The sequence below is a fragment of the Podarcis melisellensis genome (assembly GCF_964234715.1).
Source record: "Podarcis melisellensis genome assembly, chromosome: 5".
In the NCBI taxonomy this organism is placed as follows: domain Eukaryota; kingdom Metazoa; phylum Chordata; class Lepidosauria; order Squamata; family Lacertidae; genus Podarcis; species Podarcis melisellensis.
In genome coordinates this window covers 62,491,740-62,516,070 of record NC_138537.1, presented here as the reverse complement: position 1 = coordinate 62,516,070, position 24,331 = coordinate 62,491,740, and the positions used below count along the sequence as shown (strand labels likewise).

General features: G+C 42.4%; 2 protein-coding genes across 4 annotated transcripts in view; one reads left to right on the top strand and one right to left on the bottom strand.

Annotated features, from left to right (window-relative positions):
- Positions 1-345: 345 nt before the first annotated feature.
- Positions 346-18,964, bottom strand: MARCHF5 (membrane associated ring-CH-type finger 5). 3 transcript variants are annotated; one of them, XM_081911637.1, is made up of 6 exons: positions 18,834-18,964; positions 8,172-8,374; positions 7,362-7,492; positions 3,945-4,128; positions 3,357-3,523; positions 346-2,553 (listed from the first exon to the last, which is right to left on the bottom strand). In XM_081911637.1, exons 1-6 carry the CDS (start codon positions 18,914-18,916, stop codon positions 2,437-2,439), a joined length of 885 nt encoding a protein of 294 aa, XP_081767763.1. In that variant the 5' UTR covers positions 18,917-18,964; the 3' UTR covers positions 346-2,436. The 3 variants fall into 3 exon arrangements, with proteins under 3 accessions (XP_081767763.1, XP_081767764.1, XP_081767765.1); XM_081911638.1 differs by having other exon boundaries at positions 3,357-3,493; XM_081911639.1 differs by lacking the exon at positions 18,834-18,964 and adding an exon at positions 18,508-18,807.
- A 66-nt stretch (positions 18,965-19,030) lies between these two features.
- Positions 19,031-24,331, top strand: part of CPEB3 (cytoplasmic polyadenylation element binding protein 3) — a 67,845-nt gene continuing 62,544 nt past the window's right edge. The window contains exon 1 of the mRNA XM_081911633.1: positions 19,031-19,166. The gene's annotated coding sequence lies outside the window, so the exon portion shown is untranslated. The remainder of the gene's footprint in view (positions 19,167-24,331) is intronic.

The window sequence follows — 24,331 nt, the reverse complement described above, 5'->3', positions numbered from 1 at the left end:
GGTGGGCTCAGACATTTTATGAAATTAAGCAAAGCAAATGGCGGCATGGTCCAAGGATCTGCAGTGGAAAAGAGAAAGGAATTATAGATAGTACAACATAATTCTGCATAACTAAATCTCGGCAGAGTGAAGATGCTCTCGTAGAACTGGGATAATGAACAGCAAGCTCCTTTATGGGAGCTGAAATTTGATGTCACTACTTGATGTATGCTAGTAGAAATAATCAAACTAATATATTGGTTGTTAAATTAAGCAATGGATATAGTTCAGTGTTTAATAGTTTATTCCCCCAAACATTTAAAGGAATTAAAGCAATCTATGTTACTATATTTGACACCATACACCTAAAGAATATAAAAAAACTTTATTCAATCTAATCCAGTATGTGATCGTAAATTGCACTACTAAAAACATGTCAAAAGCACAGTAACCAAGGAAATGCTTTTTGCTACTGAATTTAAAATATAATCCCACATTCTTCACAGTACATTTGTAGTGATAAAACAATAATTTCAGCAATTTTACCATAGAACAAAATTTTAGACCACCCAATCTGTACTTTTAGGTTTTGTAAGAGATAGTTTAAAAACCAGCAGGTATCAAAGAGCTGGTGTATATAAAGTAAAGATCACCTAGAAGGCTTCTTACAACAGGAATTTCTGCAAGAAATGTTTTATAGTGCTGAAAACTCATAGAAAGCCAACTTTCTGCAGTATACTGCTGAATATATAAATATATAGATATCAAAAGTCAAATTGACTTACAGTGGGGTTTTTTAGTATTTACAACAAGAAACTAAAGTATTCTGTTATGCTTTAGGTTTTTCCACATATACCAAATGCTGGAATACTAGCTGGTCATTATTACCTTTTAAAATATTACATTTTTATATTTAAAGTAAAGCTTGCTATGGAAATAATAATATTTCTTTAGCATACATTATTACAATCAAACAAAGACTTTTTTCCCATTTGCATCACTTCTGGCCAACAACTATTTACCAGTACTTTAAAAAGATGTGTTTATTACCTTTTCCATGCATTAGATATTTGAATTGGAACATAATTTGAGACTTTAAGAAACACTCAATGGTTCTTTAATCCTGCCAAAGCAAATACCACTTGTAAGCCCAGAATGACTGTCATTTGTTACTTCGCGATGATGTGACTTGTACAGAACCCAATATTTAAACACTGATACACTAATTTCTACCATTAAGAAAAAGTGCATTTTAAATATCTCCCTTATCAACCTCAATCCTGCCATGTACTAGGAAATCCATCTCATTGACTGGAATGGGACCTGTGCACACATGTCTAGATTGGAACCTATGCTCCAATCCAAAGAATTTACTTATAGGTGCCACAAAAATCAAGGACACTTTGAAAATAGATTTCAAAAGAGATGCAGTTAAGGTGAGTGCCAGATAAGTCTTAAAAAATAAAAATAGAAAATAGAAAACTGACTTCAGTAAAGCAGTAAAGCAGGATTGACTTGTGTAAGCAATAGTCTTTTAACATTCACAACTGAACATTTATACTTCCTTCTAAACACAGCTATGTGTTACCAGTGCTAATTTTTGAACCCTTGCTTCTTGATAATGACTCCACAATTTGGTTGTCTTTCCACAGCATACTGGCACTAAGCAACAGTCTAATATTGAAACTAGTCACATATAGATTGTAATTCAGTTTTTCAGTTTTACTGGTGGCAGACAGGAGTTAATTATATATAATGCTACTTGCATTACAATGAAAGAGCCAAAAGACAGCAATCTGTTGAATTTTTTAAAAAAATAAAAAAGCAATTTGCTGGTGTTCCAAGTTATCAGACCCAGACAGGTTTTTCTATATTTAATGAAACTTCTAACAATCTGGGCTGTTATGATGGACTATGTGAACTAGCAAGAAAATGTGTTGAGTTATGCTATCACTAATTTGAGGCTTATTCTTTAGCTTCCTCTATGAATACGGGAACCCTTATTAACTGACATTCCAGAGTTCCACTTGGCAATAATAAACTATGCATATTTTTAGAAGTTTATTATATTGGCCCATTTAGCAAAGTAATGTGCATTTACTGCAATAAGCGTACAAAATATAATTCAATACAGTCTGCACATAATTTATTAACTTCACAACTGTTTGGCTTCTGTTTTGAAAGAAAGCAACATTCGCCCATAGGAAAATGATTCAGATGTCTTCCGCCACAAAGTAAACACATCAGTGAAAACAAATCACATTCTTAGGATCAACAACTAAGGAGGATTTGCCCTGCCATAATAAGGTATTTTATTATTCTAGGGGGGTGGGGTGGGGACCACAAAAATCAGCAACATATCCTCCAATTTCAGCTCCTTTAGCCAAATAATAGGTATTGGTACATTGCTGCTGAATATAGCAGATGAGATTGTAAAAGTCTGACATCCACAGTCATTTATGCACCTTCTTGCTCAGGATAGTTTAAAATTTTCCGATGAGCTTGTCGCAAATATTGCTGCTGTTTGAAATAGACCTTGAAAGCTCCTTTTATAGCAACAAAAGCAATTCCGCCCTAAAATAAAAGGGAACAATTATTCAAAACTGACAGAACACGTTTAACACCTAATATATTTTTTTAATGGTTACATACACACACAGGCTTGTCAAGCCCCGTTTCCTTTGAAGTTCAGCTAATTAGAGCAATTCTGTACTAAAACCCGAAGCATACATTTCCCTGTCACAATGGGGGTAATCTAATGTTTCTATGCTGAGTTTGCACATTCTTTTGAAAGTTTTCATTCACTTAAATGGGGAGGGTTATGGTTTGTTCTGGGGCTGAATCTCAACCTTCTCACACACACCCCGGGCCATTTTGACAGGTGGATGGGGCCACTGACACAAAAGAGAAGAAGAGGTCGTTTAATCCTTCACTGCTCATGCCCAGTCTTCCAGTCCATGGTTCACAGGATTGTGTGAATGCAATCCTAGAGCAAGGGGGGGCACATCCAGCATGTCCCAATCTGGCTCCCAAGGCTGTTTCCTTAAAAAAACAACCCACCCACCTGCTCCATCTATATGTGACATCATGTGCAGTTAAGGATGCCTTCCAAAGGAACAACCAGAAAGTATCCTTGGACCCCCAGCACCACCACTAACCCCCAGACCCTATCCAATAGGACCAACTGCAACTCCAAAGTGCCATATAAATGCTATCTGAATATTTTAACTGATATTACGTAACAGTAAATGTAACAAAACACACCAAGCGTGTTACTTGACAGAAGTACGACAAAGGTGAAAATATGCAGAGAGAAGCCAAATCTCCTACACGTCTGCCAATCTAGTTCTATAAAGGAAAACTTTACACAGTCTTACCAAAATTGTTCGCTGAAGATTAGAGTTAACACTGCTGAACATCAACTTGCCAACTATCGTAGCAATAGTGGGAAAGACAAGAGCTCCACAGAGAATGCGAGTAGCAGAGACGTGATCTGCCAGAGGGTTGGCCTCAGCTGGAATACGAGGAACAGGACATCCAATCCCTAAAGAAAAATGCCATTGCTAACCAAGAATTAGAGTGCACTAAACCAGATTACAAATTTAACCTCTCCATTCCAATTAGCTCTTCGATTTAATGGTTTTGAGTACTTCTAGCCAGAAAACTTATGTACTGCAACACATTCTAATAAAATTATTTATGGCATTTACTTCTAGTTTCACAGATTAGAAAGTGGTCTCACAATTACACTGTTTATAGTCTTTATACTGCAATACCTTCTTGCAAGCTGCATTTGGGAGATGGAACTCATCTAACCAAATATTGATCTGGACAATGTCTTTTTACTTAGCACCAAGGAGAGAAAAAGAGAAGTGCTATATTTTGGATACTAAAATCTATCTTACCATCCCTCCTCACAGAAACAGCCAATCCTAGATATTCTACTCAAATTTTGGTAGCATTACCTGGAAATATGCTGTTCAGAATCTGTAGTTTGTTAGAATATTTTCGCCACAATCTAAGCACATAGTCTTCCCAGCGAATCATCTTTCCCAATATAAGCATAACTGGGATGGTGGGAAGTCCAATTAAAAGGAATAAAGGATCAGCTCTTTCCATAACATCGAGGCCTTCTTTATGACCCACAACCTGATGAATAAAAAAACACATTATTACATAAAGCACAGCACCATTCTAAATAGAGGTAATGTGGCTACTTTACAATGGCTTGACTTCAGGAGCTACAACTAAAGAACAACCTAATTTGAACCACTATCCAGAGAACCTACATGCCACTGCCCTGTACACTTATAGTAGTGCTATTAGCTTCTCTTGCACACTGAGATCAGAGTGCCAGACCTTCTGGGCTGGTGAGCAACTCATACGATTAGGCAACTGTTTGTCTCTCTTAGGCTAGATATCCATTTAGAACCCACTGCACCATCAAGTCAAATAATCCTGTTTCTGAGTATACGTAATTACTGCATATGAGTTTGGCAGCACAGGAAGCAATCTTGTAACTGAAACCTGACAAACCATTTTAAAAAGATATAGATACATATATGAAATGGACTAGATCTGAAACAAGGAAGTATTTTTAAGCAACTGTTTTCGGTATTAATTCCGCTATATATGTCCAAAAGCATCTTGATATGAGTCATGAGGAGCGTTGCAGTCAAGAAAGAGCACTACTCCACAAAAACTTCAAAATAAATGTTATATAACTCAAAAATGATGTTCCTAGAACTATGTATCAAGAACAGAACCCATGAGTAATGCTAACTTTTTAAAATGTCCGATATTTTTCAATCCACAGTAGTACTGATAAATAACCACAATCTATAAATAATTGAAAACTGTTAAGACAGCAGTAGTACATTGAGCACATCTGTGCAGTTGTCAAAAGCCTGCTTCAAGTACTATATATAAAGTGAACAGATGGATGGTGAAGGTACTGCAAGTGACTCCATATCTATACTCAAAGACAGGAGCGCATCAAAAATGAGTCCTGGCTTGTATCTTTCCTCCAAGTATTCCTCTAGACAGAAAAGATGAAAAATTGGGAAGAGGCTGAGAACAAACTTGTTCATTGAAACTATATAGGAAGTATATATCCAGGCTGAGGGCATGCTCTGAGCATTCTCCCTTTGCTCTCAACTAGGTATTTATTTCATTTGTTTCCCAGATTTCCTCGAAGAACAGAATACAGAAGCATTTTGTCATCACAACAGGGGGAAGGCTAGCCCAAGCAAGAATAACTGGCCCAAGGTCATCCAACAAGCTTTATGGTGAAACAGTGACTGCTTCCTTCCCCTGACCCCCCCCCCCCAATGGGAAAGGTGAGCAATAAGCAGTGAGAGAATCATGGTGAGCATGAGAAAAGCAAGAGAAAAATCTCAGATTGTAGGTAGAAGCAACAGCAATTATCAAGGAATCTGTTTCTCATCCAAATGGCCGCAGCGACTCCCATATAGTTTAGCAGAGCTTGTTAATGAATAGAAAAGCACGAATACATGTGGGCATATGCAGAGAAAAACAGACACAGGCAGAAATGGACAGATGTGAGGCTTTGCAGGATATTTATGATGGAATTTATTCAAACAGATGCTTGTGTGTGTAGAGGGAGGAGCTGAATACAGCTGTGCCTGTTAGATGGGATTTGTCAATCTGTAAGCACAGAGTTACCGTATTTTTCGCTCTATAGGACGCACTTTTTCCCCTTCAAAAATGAAGGGGAAATGTGTGTGCGTCCTATGGAGCGAAGACACCATAGCCCCGCGACCCTCTCCCGGCTGGAGAGGTGACGCGCGGCTCAGGCAGGTGCCTCCATAACCGCGCGTCACCTCTCCAGCCGGGAGAGCACGCGCGGAGCTAAAGCAGCCCCCCGCGACCCTCTCCCGGCTGGAGAGGTGACGCGCGGCTATGGCAGGAGCCTCCATAGCCGCGCGTCACCTCTCCAGCCCGGAGAGGGTCGCGAGGGGCTGTTTTAGCGCCGCACGCGCTCTCCCGGCTGGAGAGGCGACGCGCGGCTCTGGCAGGAGCCTCCATAGCCGCGCATCACCTCTCCAGCCGGGAGAGCGCGCGTGGAGCTAAAGCAGCCCCCCGCGACCCTCTCCCGGCTGGAGAGGTGACGCGCGGCTATGGCAGGAGCCTCCATAGCCGCGCGTCACCTCTCCAGCCCGGAGAGGGTCGCGAGGGGCTGTTTTAGCGCCGCACGCGCTCTCCCGGCTGGAGAGGCGACGCGCGGCTCTGGCAGGAGCCTCCATAGCCGCGCATCACCTCTCCAGCCGGGAGAGCGCGCGCGGGACTAAAGCAGCCCCTCGCGACCCTCTCCCGGCTGGAGAGGTGACGCGCGGCTCAGGCAGGTGCCTCCATAGCCGCGCGTCACCTCTCCAGCCGGGAGAGCACGCGCGGAGCTAAAGCAGCCCCCCGCGACCCTCTCCCGGCTGGAGAGGTGACGCGCGGCTATGGCAGGAGCCTCCATAGCCGCGCGTCACCTCTCCAGCCCGGAGAGGGTCGCGAGGGGCTGTTTTAGCGCCGCACGCGCTCTCCCGGCTGGAGAGGCGACGCGCGGCTCTGGCAGGAGCCTCCATAGCCGCGCGTCACCTCTCCAGCCGGGAGAGCGCGCGCGGAGCTAAAGCAGCCCCCCGCGACCCTCTCCCGGCTGGAGAGGTGACGCGCGGCTATGGCAGGAGCCTCCATAGCCGCGCGTCACCTCTCCAGCCGGGAGAGCGCGGACGGGGATAAAGAAGCCATAGCCCCGCGACCCTCTCCCAGCTGGAGAAGTGACGCGTGACTATGGCAGCAGCCTCTCCGCTGCGCCTTTCCGCTGCTCCCAGACCTGCTCTTTGGGGCTGGTGGTGGGCTTCCCCCCGCCAGCCCCAAAGAGCAGGTCGAAAGGAACCTGAAGCCAGGAGAGCGAGAGGGGTCGGTGCGCACTGACCCCTCTAGCTCTCCAGGCTTCCAAGGTAGCCACCTGAACGCACCTTAAATGGCACCTTGTTTTAGAGCGGGAAAACAAGAGGGGGAAAATTCTCCCACTCTCTGCGCAGCGCTTCCTGCCGCTTTGCTGAAGGGGCGCTGGTCAGAGAGCGGAGGAATTTTTTTCCCTTGTCCTCCCCCCTCTAAAACAAGGTGCGTCCTATTGTCCGGTGCGTCCTATGGTGCGAAAAATACGGTACATGAAATAGCAAGGCGGTAAGGAAAAACCACCACATGGGTAAGGAAAGAAGAATATGGAGTCACGCTCTTGTAAACTGCGTTTTCCAATCCTCTCACGGAATTTTCTTCCTTACAAAAAAACCAAACAAACTTCTTCAGCAACTGTCTAGAGGTTTGCAGCTTGATTAAGATAATGTAACATTTAGAAAATGCATCTGAACCTGCATCACTGTTACTGCTCCGTAAGTGACAGCTGTCCAGTAGATAGAGCCCACCATTATTCCAGCTGCAGCAAACGGACAGGCTTTTGAGATAAGGCGATCTGCCAGGTCCAAGACATAAACAACTGGACCTATAACATAAAGGAGAAATAAAGTTTTGTAGCAGAGATTACAAATCAAGAGAGTATATAGCATGGCACTACCTCTATTAACTCTATCACTGTCTTTTATGATTGGATGCTATGAGCAGCTCTGAGAATCTCAGTGCAGGATAATAACAGAAAAAATCCAACCCTGAATGTTACACTGTCTCTTGCACCACTGTACATTACCTTGAGACAATTGTGCATAAGGCAAACGATGATATCTTCCTTATTACATAAGAATGTAAAATGTCACCACCCTCTACAGTTTGCATTGCTTATAGGCAGATGGGAGTTCGCACCCAGCCCCACACATCTCCTTCAAGTCCCCACTGAGGCTTGAAAGGCCTCATGAGGATGTTTACAAAGTGTGGTTTTAAATCCCTGTGGTCCACTTTGAAATCCCAACAATTGGGGCTTCAAAGTGAAGCACCCCTTGACATCAATATGGCATAAGGTGATTGACAGGTGGGCAGCATGTGGGTGGAAGGAGCTGTGAGGGTTAGGGGTACAGAGTTGCCAAGGGAGGGTGAGGCGGTTGGCGAGCTGAGCAAGCAGGGATGGAGCCCCTGGTTAATATTAGTAGTAATGGTGGTAATATAATAATATTCCAGTTGTGTGCTCCCCGCAACCCACTCTTCATGGAAGTTTCACATGCGCATCTTACCTAGTTTTGGAAATACTATTAAGTATTCTGCATTGCACTGAGGACAGGCAACACGAGCTGTACTGTTCCCTCTCTGTTTTTCATCCACCCAGCGCTGTAGACAAGTTTGGTGAACCCATTTCGTAGAGCCTCTACACCTGCATGGTCTCACCCACTCTGCTGTTCTGTCATCCTCATCAGTTGCAAAACACACCCAACAACTCCTGAAAGTTAAGCACAAGTGAGACATCAGAAAGCTTTAGCTGTCAAGATCGTAAGAATAAAATCTCCCCAACCATTTTATTGCTAACATGTTTACCTATAAAGGGCATTTCCTAAATGCAGTGCTACTAACTCAAATTCATCAATACCATATTCTAATAGCTAGATTTAAAATAAATACGGTAAATGTGTGTGCTTAATCCTAATGCCATTTCTTAAAATCATATTTTGCATCATTCATGTCTGAAATAATTGAGGTCCATTTGCAATTTTTTTATTCATAATGTATTCCAACAAATGAACAAATTATTCTACATATAATATTGATATTTTGGTCTTTCCTGAATAGGGAATGTTTACATCCTGGCAACACTTACAAATAAAGAAAAATGTGATTGTAAAATTAAGGAAGGAAATACACTTAATTCTCTTGTAGATTGATTATTTTATTTTTAGTTATAAATGTGTTTGACAGTAATCTAGCGAAGGGAAAATTGCCCTCTTGCAATTGATCTTTCCCCTCCTGTTCAGATAACGGAGTGATTGCATTATAAATATATCTAAGTCTGTAGAGCCCTTTGCTTTCCACAATCAATCGTAATCACAGCACTATACAGAAAATGCTCAGCAAGAGAGACATACATTTCCTTTTCCAATATGGAGAGAGAAAAAATTCCACTATTCTTATCATGTCAAATCTACATAACTATGGCACTGCAACTAAGCAGAATTCTACCTTCATTCACTTCATTTCTTTCTTACTTCCGTCAAGAATATTGTTACTGGGCAGTATATAATATACTGGGCAGTATATAATAATAAATACAGCAAATAAATAAATACAAAAATTCTAAGAACTACAATTTTAAATGTTATTCAGGAAGAGTAGAATGATCTAGAGTTCAGAATAGGGCAGTAAGTAAATTCACAAAGAAACTGTACAGTTAATTACAACTTTCCCACATTTGCACAGGAAACATTTCTGGCTGATTGTGTTCAAAAAATCCTGCACAGAAATGAATAAATGCTTATTTATGTAAACTATTTTAATCCATTCCATATTTATAATCACATGATAGGACAGAAAATAATTGTATTTCTTATTTCCAAAATGCTTATCCTGCCTTTCAATGGCTAATTTGCATTCTCAGGGCATCCGAGAAACGCAAACACAAAAAACCCATCCTCATCCAGGAAAGATACACAAATAGTTGTATCAGGAGCAAAAACAACAGTAGACAATTTACTGGGAAGATAATCAAAACTGAATCTTAAATTGAAGGCAGGGTGGACTGATCAAATCTTTCATCTTGAAATTCATCTATTTTCTGAAGCAGCATGCATATCAGTTGGGTGCTATAACAATTAAACACATTTTTCTGCAAACAAATACATTTCCAATGAACTTCAGACTTCTGCTTGTGGTATAAGGCCTTTACTTCTTCAGCTCAAACTACACCATAGAAAATAGTTCTGTATTCCTACTTACTGTTCTAAACCACTTTGGTGCCTGCCACCAGGCTCAGAATAATGGAGGCAAACCAACAAGATCTGATGGGGCACCCCTGCACAAGCATTATTTACCATTGTTATAAACCGTTTGGCACAGGATTTCCAGAGTTTATTCAAATAAAGATTTAAATATTTTAAAGTAAGCAGCACCAGCTGCTTACTTGTGGCCTTCATGAATAAGGCCACAAGGAACTTATTTACTAACACCCTGCCCTCAATAGCAGGACTCAGCAAACTTTTTCAACAGGGTGGGCCAGACTATATTTTGGAAAAAAAAATATGAACGAAGTCCTATGCCCCACAAATAACCCAGAGAAGCATTTTAAATAAAAGGCCGGATTAAGAAGGCGATTGGGCTGGATCCGGCCCCTGGGCCTTAGTTTGCCTATCCGTGCTCAATAGCTTCAGACTTGGCAATCAACAAATTATCTTGGGAAAATCCCCTAACAAAAATTAACGTATACACTTTCTATGGTGTATTCTATCTTATATACCCAATCTTAGCTATTATTATCATTACTACCTTTATTTCACTTCAGCTCTGTCACTATTTTGTGTGTGTGTGTCTTTTGTATTCACGTCTAACAAACGGTATTCCCTGTTTACTTTCAACCTTCCATTATTTAAGCAACACTCTCCCCCCCAAAAGAAATGATGAGACAGTGCTAAGATGTTGAAACTGCACGGCAATAGAAAAGCATTTATCCAAGCTTTAAAAAAATGCATACAGGAAATAAGTTGAACAATTCAATCTTTCTTTTCACTATTACAGACGAAGTGGAATTTCTACACATAGACACTCACACACATCAAAAAGCAAAACAGAAATAAAGTCACAAATGTAGGAACTAATAACATCCTCACTGAAATTTGAAGAGTCTTTTGGACCAAAAATAATATCAGGCTGGTATATCAACTCTTTTACCTAGAAGACACATACATGGCATATTTCATAGCTTGCTCAAGTTACAATGTATGATGGCTACCTCTGAACTGTTAATGAGTGCAAAACTGGGCCACACTGATAAAGTTGTGACATGCCTTGGGGCAACCTGACACCCCAAGAGGTCTAAAGTTCATTTGGATGACAGGAAAAAATGACTTTACAATCTTGCAAAATAACACCCTTGAATTAGTTATTACAGGCTATACTTTGAAGTATTAAAACATGTTTAATACTAGGTTATATGCTTGAAATATATATCATTAAGACTATCAAATTCATTTTGATACAGCAATGGATCAATGTCACATACATTTTTTAAACAAGAAGTTTCATCCAATTTATTGCTCAACAGCTGTATTTTAAACAATGGATGGCCTACAAAAAGAATCACATGATATCCTTTATATTCTTAAGCCTTTAGCAAGTTATGAATAATGAATAGTAAATCCCTTGTTTTCTGTCATCAGCTTTATCTTGCTATTGACAGTAGCTACAGCAGAAAGAGCTAAATAAAACCATTGACACAAGGATCTCAGTTCTTGCCAGATTTTCCATTTTCTTGTATTGAATAAAACATTACCCTGGTCTTAGTACAGAATCAGGTCGCTACTCAGACTGCAACCTAAAATAGAAACAGCTAGCTAGGTCAAACAAAACATAGTTTCTGAAAACTCAACATTACTATATAAAACCAAATGAATTAGCAATAGTATACTTTCCCCAACTCTTTTCTACTTTAAGCATTTCAGAACAGACTTATTATTTCAGTCTTGAAAATAAATATCTCTTTATTCTAGCTACTACTAGCATTCAGCTTCACTGGAGATCCACAAGTTCTAACATCATGAAAGAGGATCTTTGCATCCTGAATTTCAAGTTTCCCAAAAATGACACTGCTGTTAATTTTGAGCAGCACAGCTAGCTTAGCATCCTATTCTCACAGTGGCCATCCTGCTGGCTACAGGATGTTCCCTCTTTTAAAGTCAAATATGATCGTGTTGGACTTCCTTGGCAATTGTCCACTTACATATATGTCAAAGTTACTCAATTACTACAGCACTTTCTTCTTCTGGATGCTTCCTTGATTTCATTCTCCATCTCAATATCATCTTCACATTTTGATCAGTGGCAAAATAGTAAGCCCACTTTGGGGGCCAGGTATCATCAGCCACAGCAGCTGTGTGGAGGATTCTGCCCCTTTGGGGATTTCTAGCCTGGAGACTCTATGCCCAGTGTACAGTGATGCCACCTCCACGATGTCCTTCCTGTAGAGTTTATATCCAGAAATAACCATGTCCCACTGGTTTCTCTCCGTTTCACCTGATTTCCATTATGCCCACTATATCAATGCTGTCCTCTAAGACCAAACACTCCAGTTTGCCCATCTTGGCTCAGAGGTGTCTAGTAGCATTAGCACATAAACACACAAATATAGCCGCTCTCTCTCCAAGTATCTTTTGGCATGTGTGTTTTATGCTACAACATTTAGCAAGTCAGAAATGTCAGCCATGTGCCCCCTGCCCTCTTAATGCTTAGCTCTACACCTCCCCTATTTAAATCATATTTTTCTTCATCTAGTGGGGAAGGGAACACTTCTTCTGAACCAGACCCTGTTTTGTTCCTGTCAGCTCCCACCCCCCCTACAATCAGTTTAAAAGCCGCTCCGCCACCTTTTGATTTTAAATGCCAACCATCAGGTTCCGTGCCAGTTCAAGTAGAATGTATTCAAGTATGTGAGGGAAGAGCCTGTTTTTCAATATAGGTGTGGCTCCATTTGCTCTGTGCCAGACAGCTGGCTATTACTTTGTGTCTTAAGTTCAATTGATAGGGATTTTGAAAAGTAAAATTTCAAGCGACCCTAGATTACACCACTTTCCAGCTGTTGTGCACATAACAACTAATTTCAATATTTATGACCCTGTAAGTGAGGCTCTGTGGACAAAACATCAAGAAGATAGATACTCATACCTCCCTTTTCTTAATTTCTGTATTAATCTACTGCAAGGTTTATCTTAAAAGCAATCTGGGGATTTAAAGCAGTGTGAGCAACTAAATTTTACATGGATGGTGCAGGAAGAAGAGATTCATTTAACTAGTCCTGCCAGGGGAAGCCCACACAAGGACATCTGCTAGCACAATACGGCTTCCCCCCATCTCCTCCCCCTGGTATGGAGGAACTCCTGGAACAGCACATTAGGCGGGAAGGAAAGGGCAAATTATACCATCAAGCAAACAGAATTGCTTGCTCTGATGGAGTGTTCTGCTTAGCACAATGTTGAATTCTTCCCTGAGCCTTTTCAGAAGACACATAACCATAATTGTACAATATTAACCATTCGGTTGCACACAGAATGTACAGCAAAAGAATGCTCAATCTTTTTTATACAGAATGAGTGGCATCCTACATTTCTTCTAGCATAAGGAATTTTAGCTGAGCAGTGGAACTTTCCTGCCCTCGTCTCTGCCCCATGGACCCCAGAAACGTGCTCCAAATGGTTGAGGAAATCTCCAGAACAGATTTAGAGGGTGCACAGGGAAAGAGGTGGGAAGTTCTGTTGTATAGTTAAAAGTCCTTCTACTAGTAGAACTACTTCGCTGGATATATCATTTGCTTTTGAAAATTAATGTTGTTCTAAACTCTGTGTTTTCTATTTTCTGTGAGATTACAGTACTGACCTATTTGCCTGACTTCTGCAGTTTGACACGCAAAACGTCGTTTTAATTAGATACAGAACTGGTCACTAAAGGGGAAGAACTAGAAGCATCTTAGGAAACCAAGGTAGGGTTATTACTGGACAAATTTCACAAGATCTGTATAAAGATATTCCAAACAAGATATTATTGATTAGGTTGAACTATAGTAATGAATGTTTGCCTTTAGTGGAATTGCAAAAGGTCTTACGTAAACAAAAGGTAGGTGTGTATAGGATTGCACTGTTAAGTACTTAATCTTGACACTATTTAAAGACTCTACAATGTTTCCTTATCATATTGCACCACTAGACTAGAATTTTATGCCTTGTCACTGCTACTTACACAACTTCACTAATCAGCCACTCTTCATCTGTGTGCACCAACCATCATGTTCACTCATCTTGTGAGTGGAAAGAGGAAGTAGAAAGTGTCTTTTTTGCTCTTAAATAATTCTGCCACTTGAAGCAGACCTTCCTCTTTGTGAACATGTAGACAAATAATTCAAATACTACTGGTTGAAATACCTTATTTGTTTTGCTGATTGTGTAAATGGCTTAGGGCATTTGTTTTCTCCTTCTGTGGGTGGCAATTAATTCTAGCAACTGCAGAACTGCTACTCCCAATAATTAAATTTTCTGTTTCCACATATAGAAACTACTTCTAGTAACTGCAGTTGTGCCTAAAAATCCCTTTCTTTATTGAGCACACGGATTGTTGTTTAAATTAGCATACAGAGAACAAAAAAATGCCTCCAAATTAATTTTTAAAACTACTTTTCTGGAAAAAGAACATTAAAATCAACATAAGAGCATATAAGATAAAGTTAAAGTATTTATGCCTTGTACTTTAAAAGATTTATTAAGATATATATTTATAACAAAAAACATTTATCTCCAATTTCATTTACTACCCTACAATAATATGAGAAGAATTAACATGTCCTTATGACATCAATTGCCCCTGCAGCAAATAGCACACCACCACTGAATTTTAATGTGAGTGATCACTGCCCCCTTTTTTCCCACCGTATAATAATTTTCAAATACACAACTTCTGCCAACACTTACAGATGAATGTCTATTTAGAAGCAATTCTCCTAAAAGTCCACCAAGCTTACTCCCAGGGAAGTGCTTTAAAATTTAAGCTAATCAATACTTATTCTCTATTGAATGGCAAATCTTGTTTTATTTTAATGAAAAAACACTGTCACTCCCATTTTGGAGAGAAAAATGCTATTGTGCCTCTATACGTGCAGGTATCCATGGTACATTACAAACATGATGGAAGGGCTGCTGAATGTCTGCACTTCCACTAGGAAACAGACACAGGCAAACATCTGAACCAGGCCAAAAGTCACCAGGGGGAGAGAAGTAACCTAAGGCAGGTTTCCCCAAACTGGTGTCCTCCAGAAGTTTAGAGGTCTACAATTTGAGCATGGCCAACAGTGAGGAGTGATACGGGTTGTAGTATAACACTTTGTATGGGGCAGGGGGAAGAACCAGGCTGGGGATCTTCTCCTCAGTTTTTCTCTATGTCATAGGAGACTATTTCCACATTAGAGAAGTCAATAAAAGATGAAAAAGGGCTACAGAAGAGACAGATGTTAGAATTTGCTGGCAAAGCATAACTCCTGAACTTTGGTTCAGTCATCATCCACTGCATTCAGTGGGGCATTCTACATCTGTGTATAGAACTGTGACCTAAGTAGCCTTGGACAAGCCACACTCTCTCAGCAGCAGTGATCTATCTGAACTATGGAGATACAACTTTTGTCCACAGGCAGCTTTCCAGGTCATGTGGCCAGCATGATTAAACTGCTGCTGGTGCACAGAGAAACATGACGAATGCCAGAGCACATGGAAACGCCTTTTACCTTCCCGCCACAGCAGTACCTATTTATCTACTTGCACTGGTATGCTTTCGAACTGCTAGGTTGGCAGAAGCTGGGACAGAACAATGGGAGCTAACCCCATTGCAGATTCAAATCGCTGACCTTCTGATCGGCAAGCCCAAGAGGCTCAAAGGTTTAGACCACAGTGCCACCCGCATCCCTTATCAGGTTACATATATCAGGTAAATTAAGGTAGTTTGCTGCATGTAATGTAAGTTGCCTTACTAACTCCCAACATTCATTTAAAAAAGGCATTCCTACCACAAAGATAGGCAAGGCAACAACTTTCCAAAAGAGAGTGATTCCGCTGTATTCACTAAGAAAGACTCATTTCTAAATATGATAAATGAAGATCAACTACATTGCAGTGCTTTTCCCCCCAGGGGGTACTCAAGGGTACACAGTACCAGACCGCTTTTGTTGTTGTTAAGAAGTGTGGCACTTATTGTAACAATTTAATGGTGAGTACCAGCACCTATTTTTCTAGAAAAAAAGCACTGGTACATTGGCATTTGCCTCTCCAAAATTTCATTTAGCATTCTCTTTGTTTAGTTAAGTCAATGCTAATTAAAACTTCAGGAGTTTTGCACGACGGCTAACATGAACTAAAAGCAAGCAAATTCTATTTTGCTATACTATATACTATTTAGCCTAAATAGTATGAACTTAGAAGTCTTCTTTAAAAACCAGTGGAAACCATTTCCATCAAGGTGGTACAATAAAGAATTATCCTTATGCTGTATCTCTCATTTTGTGGATACAAACCAACAGCAATATCCCAAGCAACTAGTATTGTACACTATACAGCTTCTGCCAATAGCTCATGACAGTGTTTCCTCTTGATTTGTTAATACACTTCAAACAATGTGACCAAAAAATCCACTTATCTATTAAGTTGGCATCTGTCTTGTCTCCAGAGCCAATAGAATGTGTATCCAGGGGTGCAGTCAAACCACTGGAGAATCACAGTGTCTGTTATGGCTGCAGAAACCAGTAACTCATAACTGCCGACTTCTGCACTGCTTTTGCTGTATTAGCAGCACCTAAGTGACCTCTCTGGGGCGAAAGCCTGGGCAGTGTGTATGGAGGTCCTGGGCTGCCCAGATAATAAGACCCCCCTCTTGGCCTCACTGATGTGGTCCAAAGGAAAACAGAGCAATACATTTGGCATCAGCTTGGATGCAGGAGTTGCTGGAAGGATGCATACAAGACACCATCTAACTGTCTTAGGGACTCCACTCTGGATTTGTGTAGGGTTGGCTCCTTGGCCTTTTCATCTTTCATCACAAGGCAGCGGGTACAGATTTTTCCTCAGGGTTTACTCCCAAAGCCTTTCTTATGGATGAGTATTAGCTGCAAGGCAATGGAGGTTTCAATCAGGTTTTCCTTTTCCTTAATGGCCTACCTTACCAGGTTGATGAGCCATCTGCCCCTCACCTCCCACTACAGCATGTGCAGAAACCACCTTCTTGACTGTTGGATCCACTATTTGTCTTATCCACTCAATCCACTAACACCTGTCTTGACGTGCAGGGGAAGTCCTTAACACACTGAGGGTTTGAGACCCATTGGCTACCCTCAGCTGTTTTAGCCAGCCAGCTGAAGCCATTTCCTGAGGTGTGGCCACTGCTGCATGCTGACAGCTTCTAAGAGCCACAGGTGAGAGCTGACTGAGTGCAGGATGGGAACCAAAGGTGGACAAACCACCCCAGACAGCATGATGTGTTCCCCACCAGAGGTACTACCCCTCCTCCAATAGCCCATATCAACACCCAGTATCAATCCCTTATATCCAGTAACTACAATACAGGCAACACATGATTTGTGTGGGACTTGCATTCTGGGTCATCACATGCGACGGTGGAGCATGCATATGCCTGCTTCGCTCCTGTCCCCTTTCCAGCCACTTCCAGGTTGCTGCAATGCCCTATCATGGTCGTGCATCAGTTGGACACACATAAATTCATTGTTGCCTATATTATTGGAATGCAATTAAATGAGACTGTGGTTCCTCAATTGACTAATGTAACCATTTTGCCTTACTCAAGTCAATAGGGCTGTTCTCAAAGATACGGGAATTTACCTTCTGTTACTAAGTGAAAAAAAGCACAGGCTAAGTCTGGGTTATTTCCATTATCATGCCACCTACCACAACAGAAAAGCAATATACTTTATATAGAATTACTAACAGGACCCGTCTCTTACATGTTATTTCTGTAGATAAAAGGTAAGCCAACAAAAACTGTGGAACTACAGTGATCACTGTAGCAGTACACAATATGGAATGAAAAGATAGTACAGCAACCCATAGTCATATAGCTGGATCTCAACTCTACAAGAATCCTTTGAAAAGTTGTCCCAACCCTCCACATACTAGGTTTCTAACTTAATCTTTATTCTCTGCTTCTCCCCTGCAACCACGAAGCCAAAACAGTAGCACTCCTGTCCTTCTGGGCCACAGAATTCAAACTCTTTTGGAATGAAGGCCTGGGGACTCTGAAGTAGTCAGTGCTGAAGGATAGTGACAAAGACATAGAAAAGGTTACTCGGACATGCAATGGTAGTATGAGCACAAGGTTGCTCCATGTGGTGGAAACATCCTGGTTCACAACTCATTGTTTTATATGCAAGATCTGTAAGCTACTAAAATAGGGGTTGTGGGTGTTGACATAGATGTTTTTAACAGCACTGTAGGGGCTACTAATTTTACGATTACTGCAAGGTGAACTTAGCGACAGTTTGTACTGGAAGACATTTGACAGCAAACGGTGCGTGTGTGTGTGTTGTGGGCCCAAGGCCTCATTAACCCTCAGAATGCTCATGGTGGGGGCAAAGCAGCAACTCTCCAACCCCCCCCCCCAAAAGACACAAACAGCACTGCGTTTCTTTTTGTGCCCTCGTTGCCACATCCGCTCAGGCCTAGGGCAAGCAGCTCCCCTCAAATTCCCCCCGTGACTTTCTGCATGCATATAGGCCGTCGCGGCCCAGGATGGTGCGGTGCCTCCACGCGTCCTGCTCCAAAATCACCCCCTCAAGGCGCACCTGGAAACGGGCCCGCCTGACCTCCCGCAGCTCCGCTTCTTTCCCCGTACCTGTCCATGGTCTGCGGTATCAGCAAGCCCGTCTGCTCCGACATCCTCTCCGGGTGCGGGGAGCCCGGGGGCTCGGCTACGACAGGCGCCAGGAGCCGGTCGGGGGAAGCAAGGCCCAGAGCCTGCCGCCAAGGAAGAGGAGGAGGAGGAAGCGGCAGGAGGCTCACCTTCCGAGCGGCGACAGGCCCCTTTGACTAGACGGCGACCTAGGCCGGTAAAGGGGGGGGGGGCAAGGAGAGCGAGAGGCACAACAGATCCGCAGCCTCGGAGCGGGCGAGGGGGCGGGGAGGAGCGAGGGCAACTGCGCACGCGCGGGGCCCTCTTACCTCACAGAGGAACCGCCGCTGCGCCTGGTTCCCTTCTCGCCCACTCCGAGCTGAGATACCGCAGAGCGCGCCCAAGGCACCATGGGAGATGTAGTTCCCGCTCTTCGCCGGCCCTGAGGGGGGGATTTAAATTCCCCTTTCCCTCCCCCTCCCAACCCCCTCGCCCCTGCCGCCTTCTTCTCCTTCTTCTAACGGCGCGCTCGCTCGCGACAGTTGCTCGTTGCCCTGCTCCTCCTCGCCCGCCGCCGCTGCGTGAGAGCGCGGGCCGGCCGGGGTTGGGGTTTTGCCTTCGGCTGGGGGAGCGGCGAGATGGCTACGCTCGCTGAGGGAAAGGTCAGCACACACCTCGACGCTGTCAATTCTTGCTCCTTGCTCCCCACCCTCCCTCCCTTCCTTGGGAAGGAGGAAACAGAGAGAGATGGGCGAGTGTTTCCACAACTCTCTCTTCCCCCGCTCCCTGTGCGGAGACTGAGGTGGGGTGGGGAGAGGTATTTTTCGGTTACATCATCACATTGAAGCTCCTTCGGCCCCCTTTGCCTTGCCTTCCCCGCTGGTACAGGTGTGCCTCCTTTGTCCCAGGGCATTCAGCGGGGGGGGGGCAACTCTCTCCCATCCCCCCCTCGTCACAGACGTCCTTTTGGGGCAAAGGGGTGGCTGGGCTGTGACTCCTTGACTGACTGTGCTCGCTTAAAGAACTTCATGTACAGTATATTTGTTTGTTACCTTGATCTACTTAGCCTTTCCTCCAGGAGGCTTTTCCCTCTGCGCAAATGGTCCTTCGAGCTCCCTGCCCCACACTTTTATCCTTCAAACTCCCCTATGAGGTAGGTTAGGCTGAGAAGGGGGGGGACTGGCCCATGGTCACCAAGGGAGTTTCCCAGCTGAGGGGTTTCAACCCAACTCTTCACTGTCCTAGCCAAAACTACTATAGAGAATGGCTACTTTTCTTGCCAAAAATATGACAATTGCCGTTGCCACCATCACACCCTGCCACAAAAAGGTCACCTGCCTCAACAAAAGGCAATAAGCAAATACGCTTTGAGTATGTGTTGTGAGTTGGTTAATAATATGCTTTTCATGAGTTTTGTGGCTTCTCCACATCTTTTTTTATTGGGGAGGCTGTGGCTGTAATTGAAACCAACATTTTATTATGGCTGTGTTTCTCGACCTCAGTTTCTGAGTCAACAGAAGTATCATTCAGGAGACTTTTCTCCTGGGAGGAGGGTGCTGGAGCTTGGAGGCATTTTTGTAAAAGATGATTGTTTGCATACCAGTATTCATGTTGAGTAAAGGGGACAAACACCCAGGCTCTAAATTTATGTGAAAATGTTAAATTTGAAGTATGGTGTAACTAAGTAACCTAACCAATTGGGGCCTACTTTCTATAATGTTCTGTAAAGTAGCCAAAGGAATGCTGCCACTTTTTGACCTTTTATCTTTTTCAATATTTTGATTAAACATGCAGACTAGCATATAGACAATGATAACCAAGTACATAGATATGATATAGAAATAAGTAGCAACATGCTTCTTTTAGGGGGATTTAGTGAAATGGGAGTACATGCATCACTGTGGCTGGTCAAGTTAGTTAAGGCTGCAACCGCTGAACCAGCTGAAGCTGGTGAAAACATTTCTGGCACCTAATGTCACTTGTGTCTCCAAACAGCACTGAAACTTTGTAACTAGCTCTTCAAGAGGAGTGTGACTCCATCCAGAGTCAAGTCTAAACATTCTAATCACTAGGTTTTTCCAAACCATGATATTTAAAAAAACCTGTATTATTTTTTTACTTTGTTAGCCCTCATCCATTCCAGTCCTGTAATCAGACTGGAACCTGCTGAGGTGTTTCCACACTGGAATTAGAAGGTGAAAAAGTGGTAGAGCTATCCACATATTGATAATATTGCTGCTCAAACAACTGGATCACAACACCATAATTTCTGACTCAACAAAACACTTCTGTGCAAAAATTGTCTTTTTGCTTCAAAATTGGTGCACTCTACAAATGTGAAAACTTAAAATTAGTCAGTTCCTAATGGCTCCTGTTGCTAGGTCCCTGCTCCTGCTACCCTAGCAGTTCAAAAGCATGTCAAAGTGCAAGTAGATAAATAGGTACCGCTCCGGTGGGAAGGTAAACGGCATTTCCGTGCACTGCTCTGGTTCGCCAGAAGTGGCTTAGTCATGGTGGCCACATGACCCGGAAGCTGTATGCCGGCTCCCTTGGCCAATAAAGCGAGATGAGCGCTGCAACCCCAGAGTCGTCCATGACTGGACCTAACGGTCAGGGGTCCCTTTACCTTTAATGTTTCTGTTTGGTTAATTTTATGAAAGAATTAAACTCCATTACTTCTCCCTAATAATTAATCTCCTATCAATTATAATTTGTATATAGTAATTGATACTGGTTTTGCAATTGTTAAACATGGCAGAACTACAAAGTGGGATGCAATAATTTGTATAACAATTTAGCTATTAGGGTTTGTAACAATTCTTAGTTATTTCTGTCTGCAGATTGGAGTTGCTTTGGGAATCATGCTAGTGGTATACTACAGAATGCTAGAAGTGTAACCTTCTGATACATTGTTTTGCTCCATTTAAAGCTGCTTGTTGGCATTCATTTGTTTTCCTATTAACTGATAGTTTTGTATATTTTGAATATTAGCATTTAGCTTGCAGCATTGAGAATGAGTTGTTGTTGTTTTGTTGTTGTTGGCGGCACCTGTCTGTCTTGAGAGACAATAGAGTGTGCTTCACGGGGTGAAATCAAACTGCTACATAAGCAGCACCAAAGTGACCTCCTCGTGGCACAAGCCTGGGCTGCTGAGATGACAAGACCCCTCTCTCAGCCTTGTGGATGTGGTCCAAAGGAAAGTAGAGTAATACATTTGGCACAAGCTTAGCTACAGGAGTTGTTGTAAGGAGGCGTAGAAAGCACCATCTAACCATCTTAGGGATGGTTTTTCCTCAGAGTTTACTCCCAAACTACCCCCAATGGAGCATGATGTGTCCCCCAGTAGAGGTACCATCCCTCCCCTAATCCCCTCACACCCCAGAAGTTGTCCTCTTATACCAGGTTCAGACCATTTATATTTTCCCTTCCCCATCCTTTTTTATGCAGATACCAGGGATTGATCCTGGAACCTTCTGAATACAGATTCAATCCCAGAGAGTGCTGGGTATGTTCTGAGCCTGGAACCCTGGACAGCTGCTGCCAGTCAGTGTTGAAAATAAATGGTATACCTTTTGCCATAGTGATCAAGCAACAAAAAAGTTAGCCAGGGCAGATCCTGCCTGTTATTCCCTTGTCCTTTTTGTCCACTGTTCCAGGACTTGGAAGATAATTATGAAAAGACATAGTGGACCTCCTTTGACCTGAAAAAGAGAAGGCATGCAAACAAGAGTTATTTCATTGCTGCTGACTTTCTTGGATGTTCTGTTCAGCGCAAAAATGGTGCTGTGGTTGGGGCAATTAATGCTTTCTTGTCTTAGGGTCTTGGCTTAAGCTTGCCTTGGAGACAACCCCATCTTGGGGCGGGGATGGAGACAAAGGTTGATTTCTGTTCACTTCTGCATAGTGGAGGCTGACCCATTGGGGCAATTGGGGCACTACCCTACCAACCCAAGTCTGCCCTTACTCAACCCCTATATAGCCATCTTCTTACAACCAGTCAAGGGTGGCTCAGTCTGCCATTCACTTTGGTTCCTCCTACTGTTGATCTTCTTGCATTCCACCGTACCAGTCACGTTGGGCACCAGCCACCACTGCTCCTGCAGGCAGGGGAGAGGGGTGGATTAAAGGACCTAGGGGAGGAGTGGGCAGAAGCAGCTGCTACTATGTCTCTTGTTTGATCCCTACACATAAAAATAAACACCTGTTTTTCAGGTTACAGTCTAGTTCCCTATTATTATTTTAGTTCCAAAATAATATAATACAGAATGGTTTACAAATGAAGCAAGACTGACGTGGTTAGGCATGCCCTCTCCAGGAAAGGGGACATGTGGTATAGTAACCAAACTTGGTAAAAGGCATTTCTAGTCAATTGGCATGATCTGATAATTCTGAAGCAGCATGAAGGAATACCCTCTCGCTGTGATTCTGAATTTTCAGAAAGAGTGCAGCTGCATCCATGACAGGTTGTATTTGTAATCCTAGATCCTACAAACAGTTATTTCATCTTATCTGAATTAAGTTTGTTCATTGGCATCCAGCTTCTCGCAGTTTCCAGGCACCAATTCAGGCTTTCCACTGCCTTCCTCAGATCAGAGGCAGATGGAAGATGATAGTTTATATGGGAGAAAGGCCCAATTGTACTTTCTGGAATTGACATCTGAATAAACAATTGGTGGCTGAAATCTAACATAGCCAAATCCAAACTTGTTTAAAAGCCCTGTATCTTATTAATAGTACAATATACATAATGCTACTTAAGCATAGTAATCTTTGGTATATGTCTTTCCAAGGTACTACTGTGAAGTAAAATGCTCATTGGTTGGTAATTGGGAAAACATGCAATTCTGTACATTTAACTTGGCTTATTAAAGTCACGCCATTCTATTATTATTCATAACACAGGAAGAGAGATAATTAAAGTGATTTATGATTATGCTGTGCTTTGGTTAGTCAGACTAACCTGACAACCTTTGGGACTGTGGGGTTGGGAAGTAGGTATCTAAAGCACAGTAAAGGAATTCTGATGCATGTGATGTGTTGAAAAACAAGGATTTCCATTTCTGCCACTTTTGTTGCAGGAATACATGTTACCCAAATTTATCCCTGCCCAAAAGCTATATGTGAATCCAAGGCTTTTGACTAGGATATGCTTTAAGAATGAAGGACATTATAATAACTTAAACAGTAAGAATATTTTGAAGAAACCGATATGAAACCTGCTTCCCATTAATAAGATGAAAATAAAGCTTTGTGTCAATTGCCTTCCCCTTTTCAGCAGTGCAGTATACAGTGGTACTTCGGGTTAAGTACTTAATTCGTTCCGGAAGACCGTTCTTAACTTGAAACTGTGCTTAACCTGAAGCACCACTTTAGCTAATGGGGCCTCCTGCTGCTGCCGCGCCGCCGGAGCACGATTTGTGTTCTCATCCTGAAGCAGAGTTCTTAACCCAAGGTACTATTTCTGGGTGAGCGGAGTCTGTAACCTGAAGTGTATGTAACCTGAAGTGTATGTAACCCGAGGTACCACTGTACACACCTGAAGATGCTTAGGTGGAAGATGAGCATAACAGTTGTTTGCTGTGATTGTGTGTATGTATGTACATAACACACACACACACACACACACCTGAACATGGGGGGGGGTGTCTTTGCTTGTAATCTTCTTAGTGTTGTATGATGTGCACTGTTGGAGAAAGAACGGGATAGATTTTTTATTTGATCCATTATGGCAACCAGGTGTTTTTGTGTTGTACCTTTTAAAATTGAAAAATACCCAATAATTAGCTAGTATTACAGTTGCTTACTTTGGATCACTATTACTCTGTTG

What these genes read in the sequence shown, in the direction of transcription:
- MARCHF5 (XM_081911637.1), bottom strand. Translation starts at nt 18,916, where the DNA reads ATGGTGCCTTGGGCGCGCTCTGCGGTATCTCAGCTCGGAGTGGGCGAG. An exon ending in AGCGGCGGTTCCTCTGTGAG is followed by an intron (nt 8,375 to 18,833) that starts GTAAGAGGGCCC and finishes CTTAACTTTCAG; the next exon opens with GAGTTGTTGGGTGTGTTTTG. An exon ending in GAGCAGTAACAGTGATGCAG is followed by an intron (nt 4,129 to 7,361) that starts GTTCAGATGCAT and finishes TTTATTCATCAG; the next exon opens with GTTGTGGGTCATAAAGAAGG.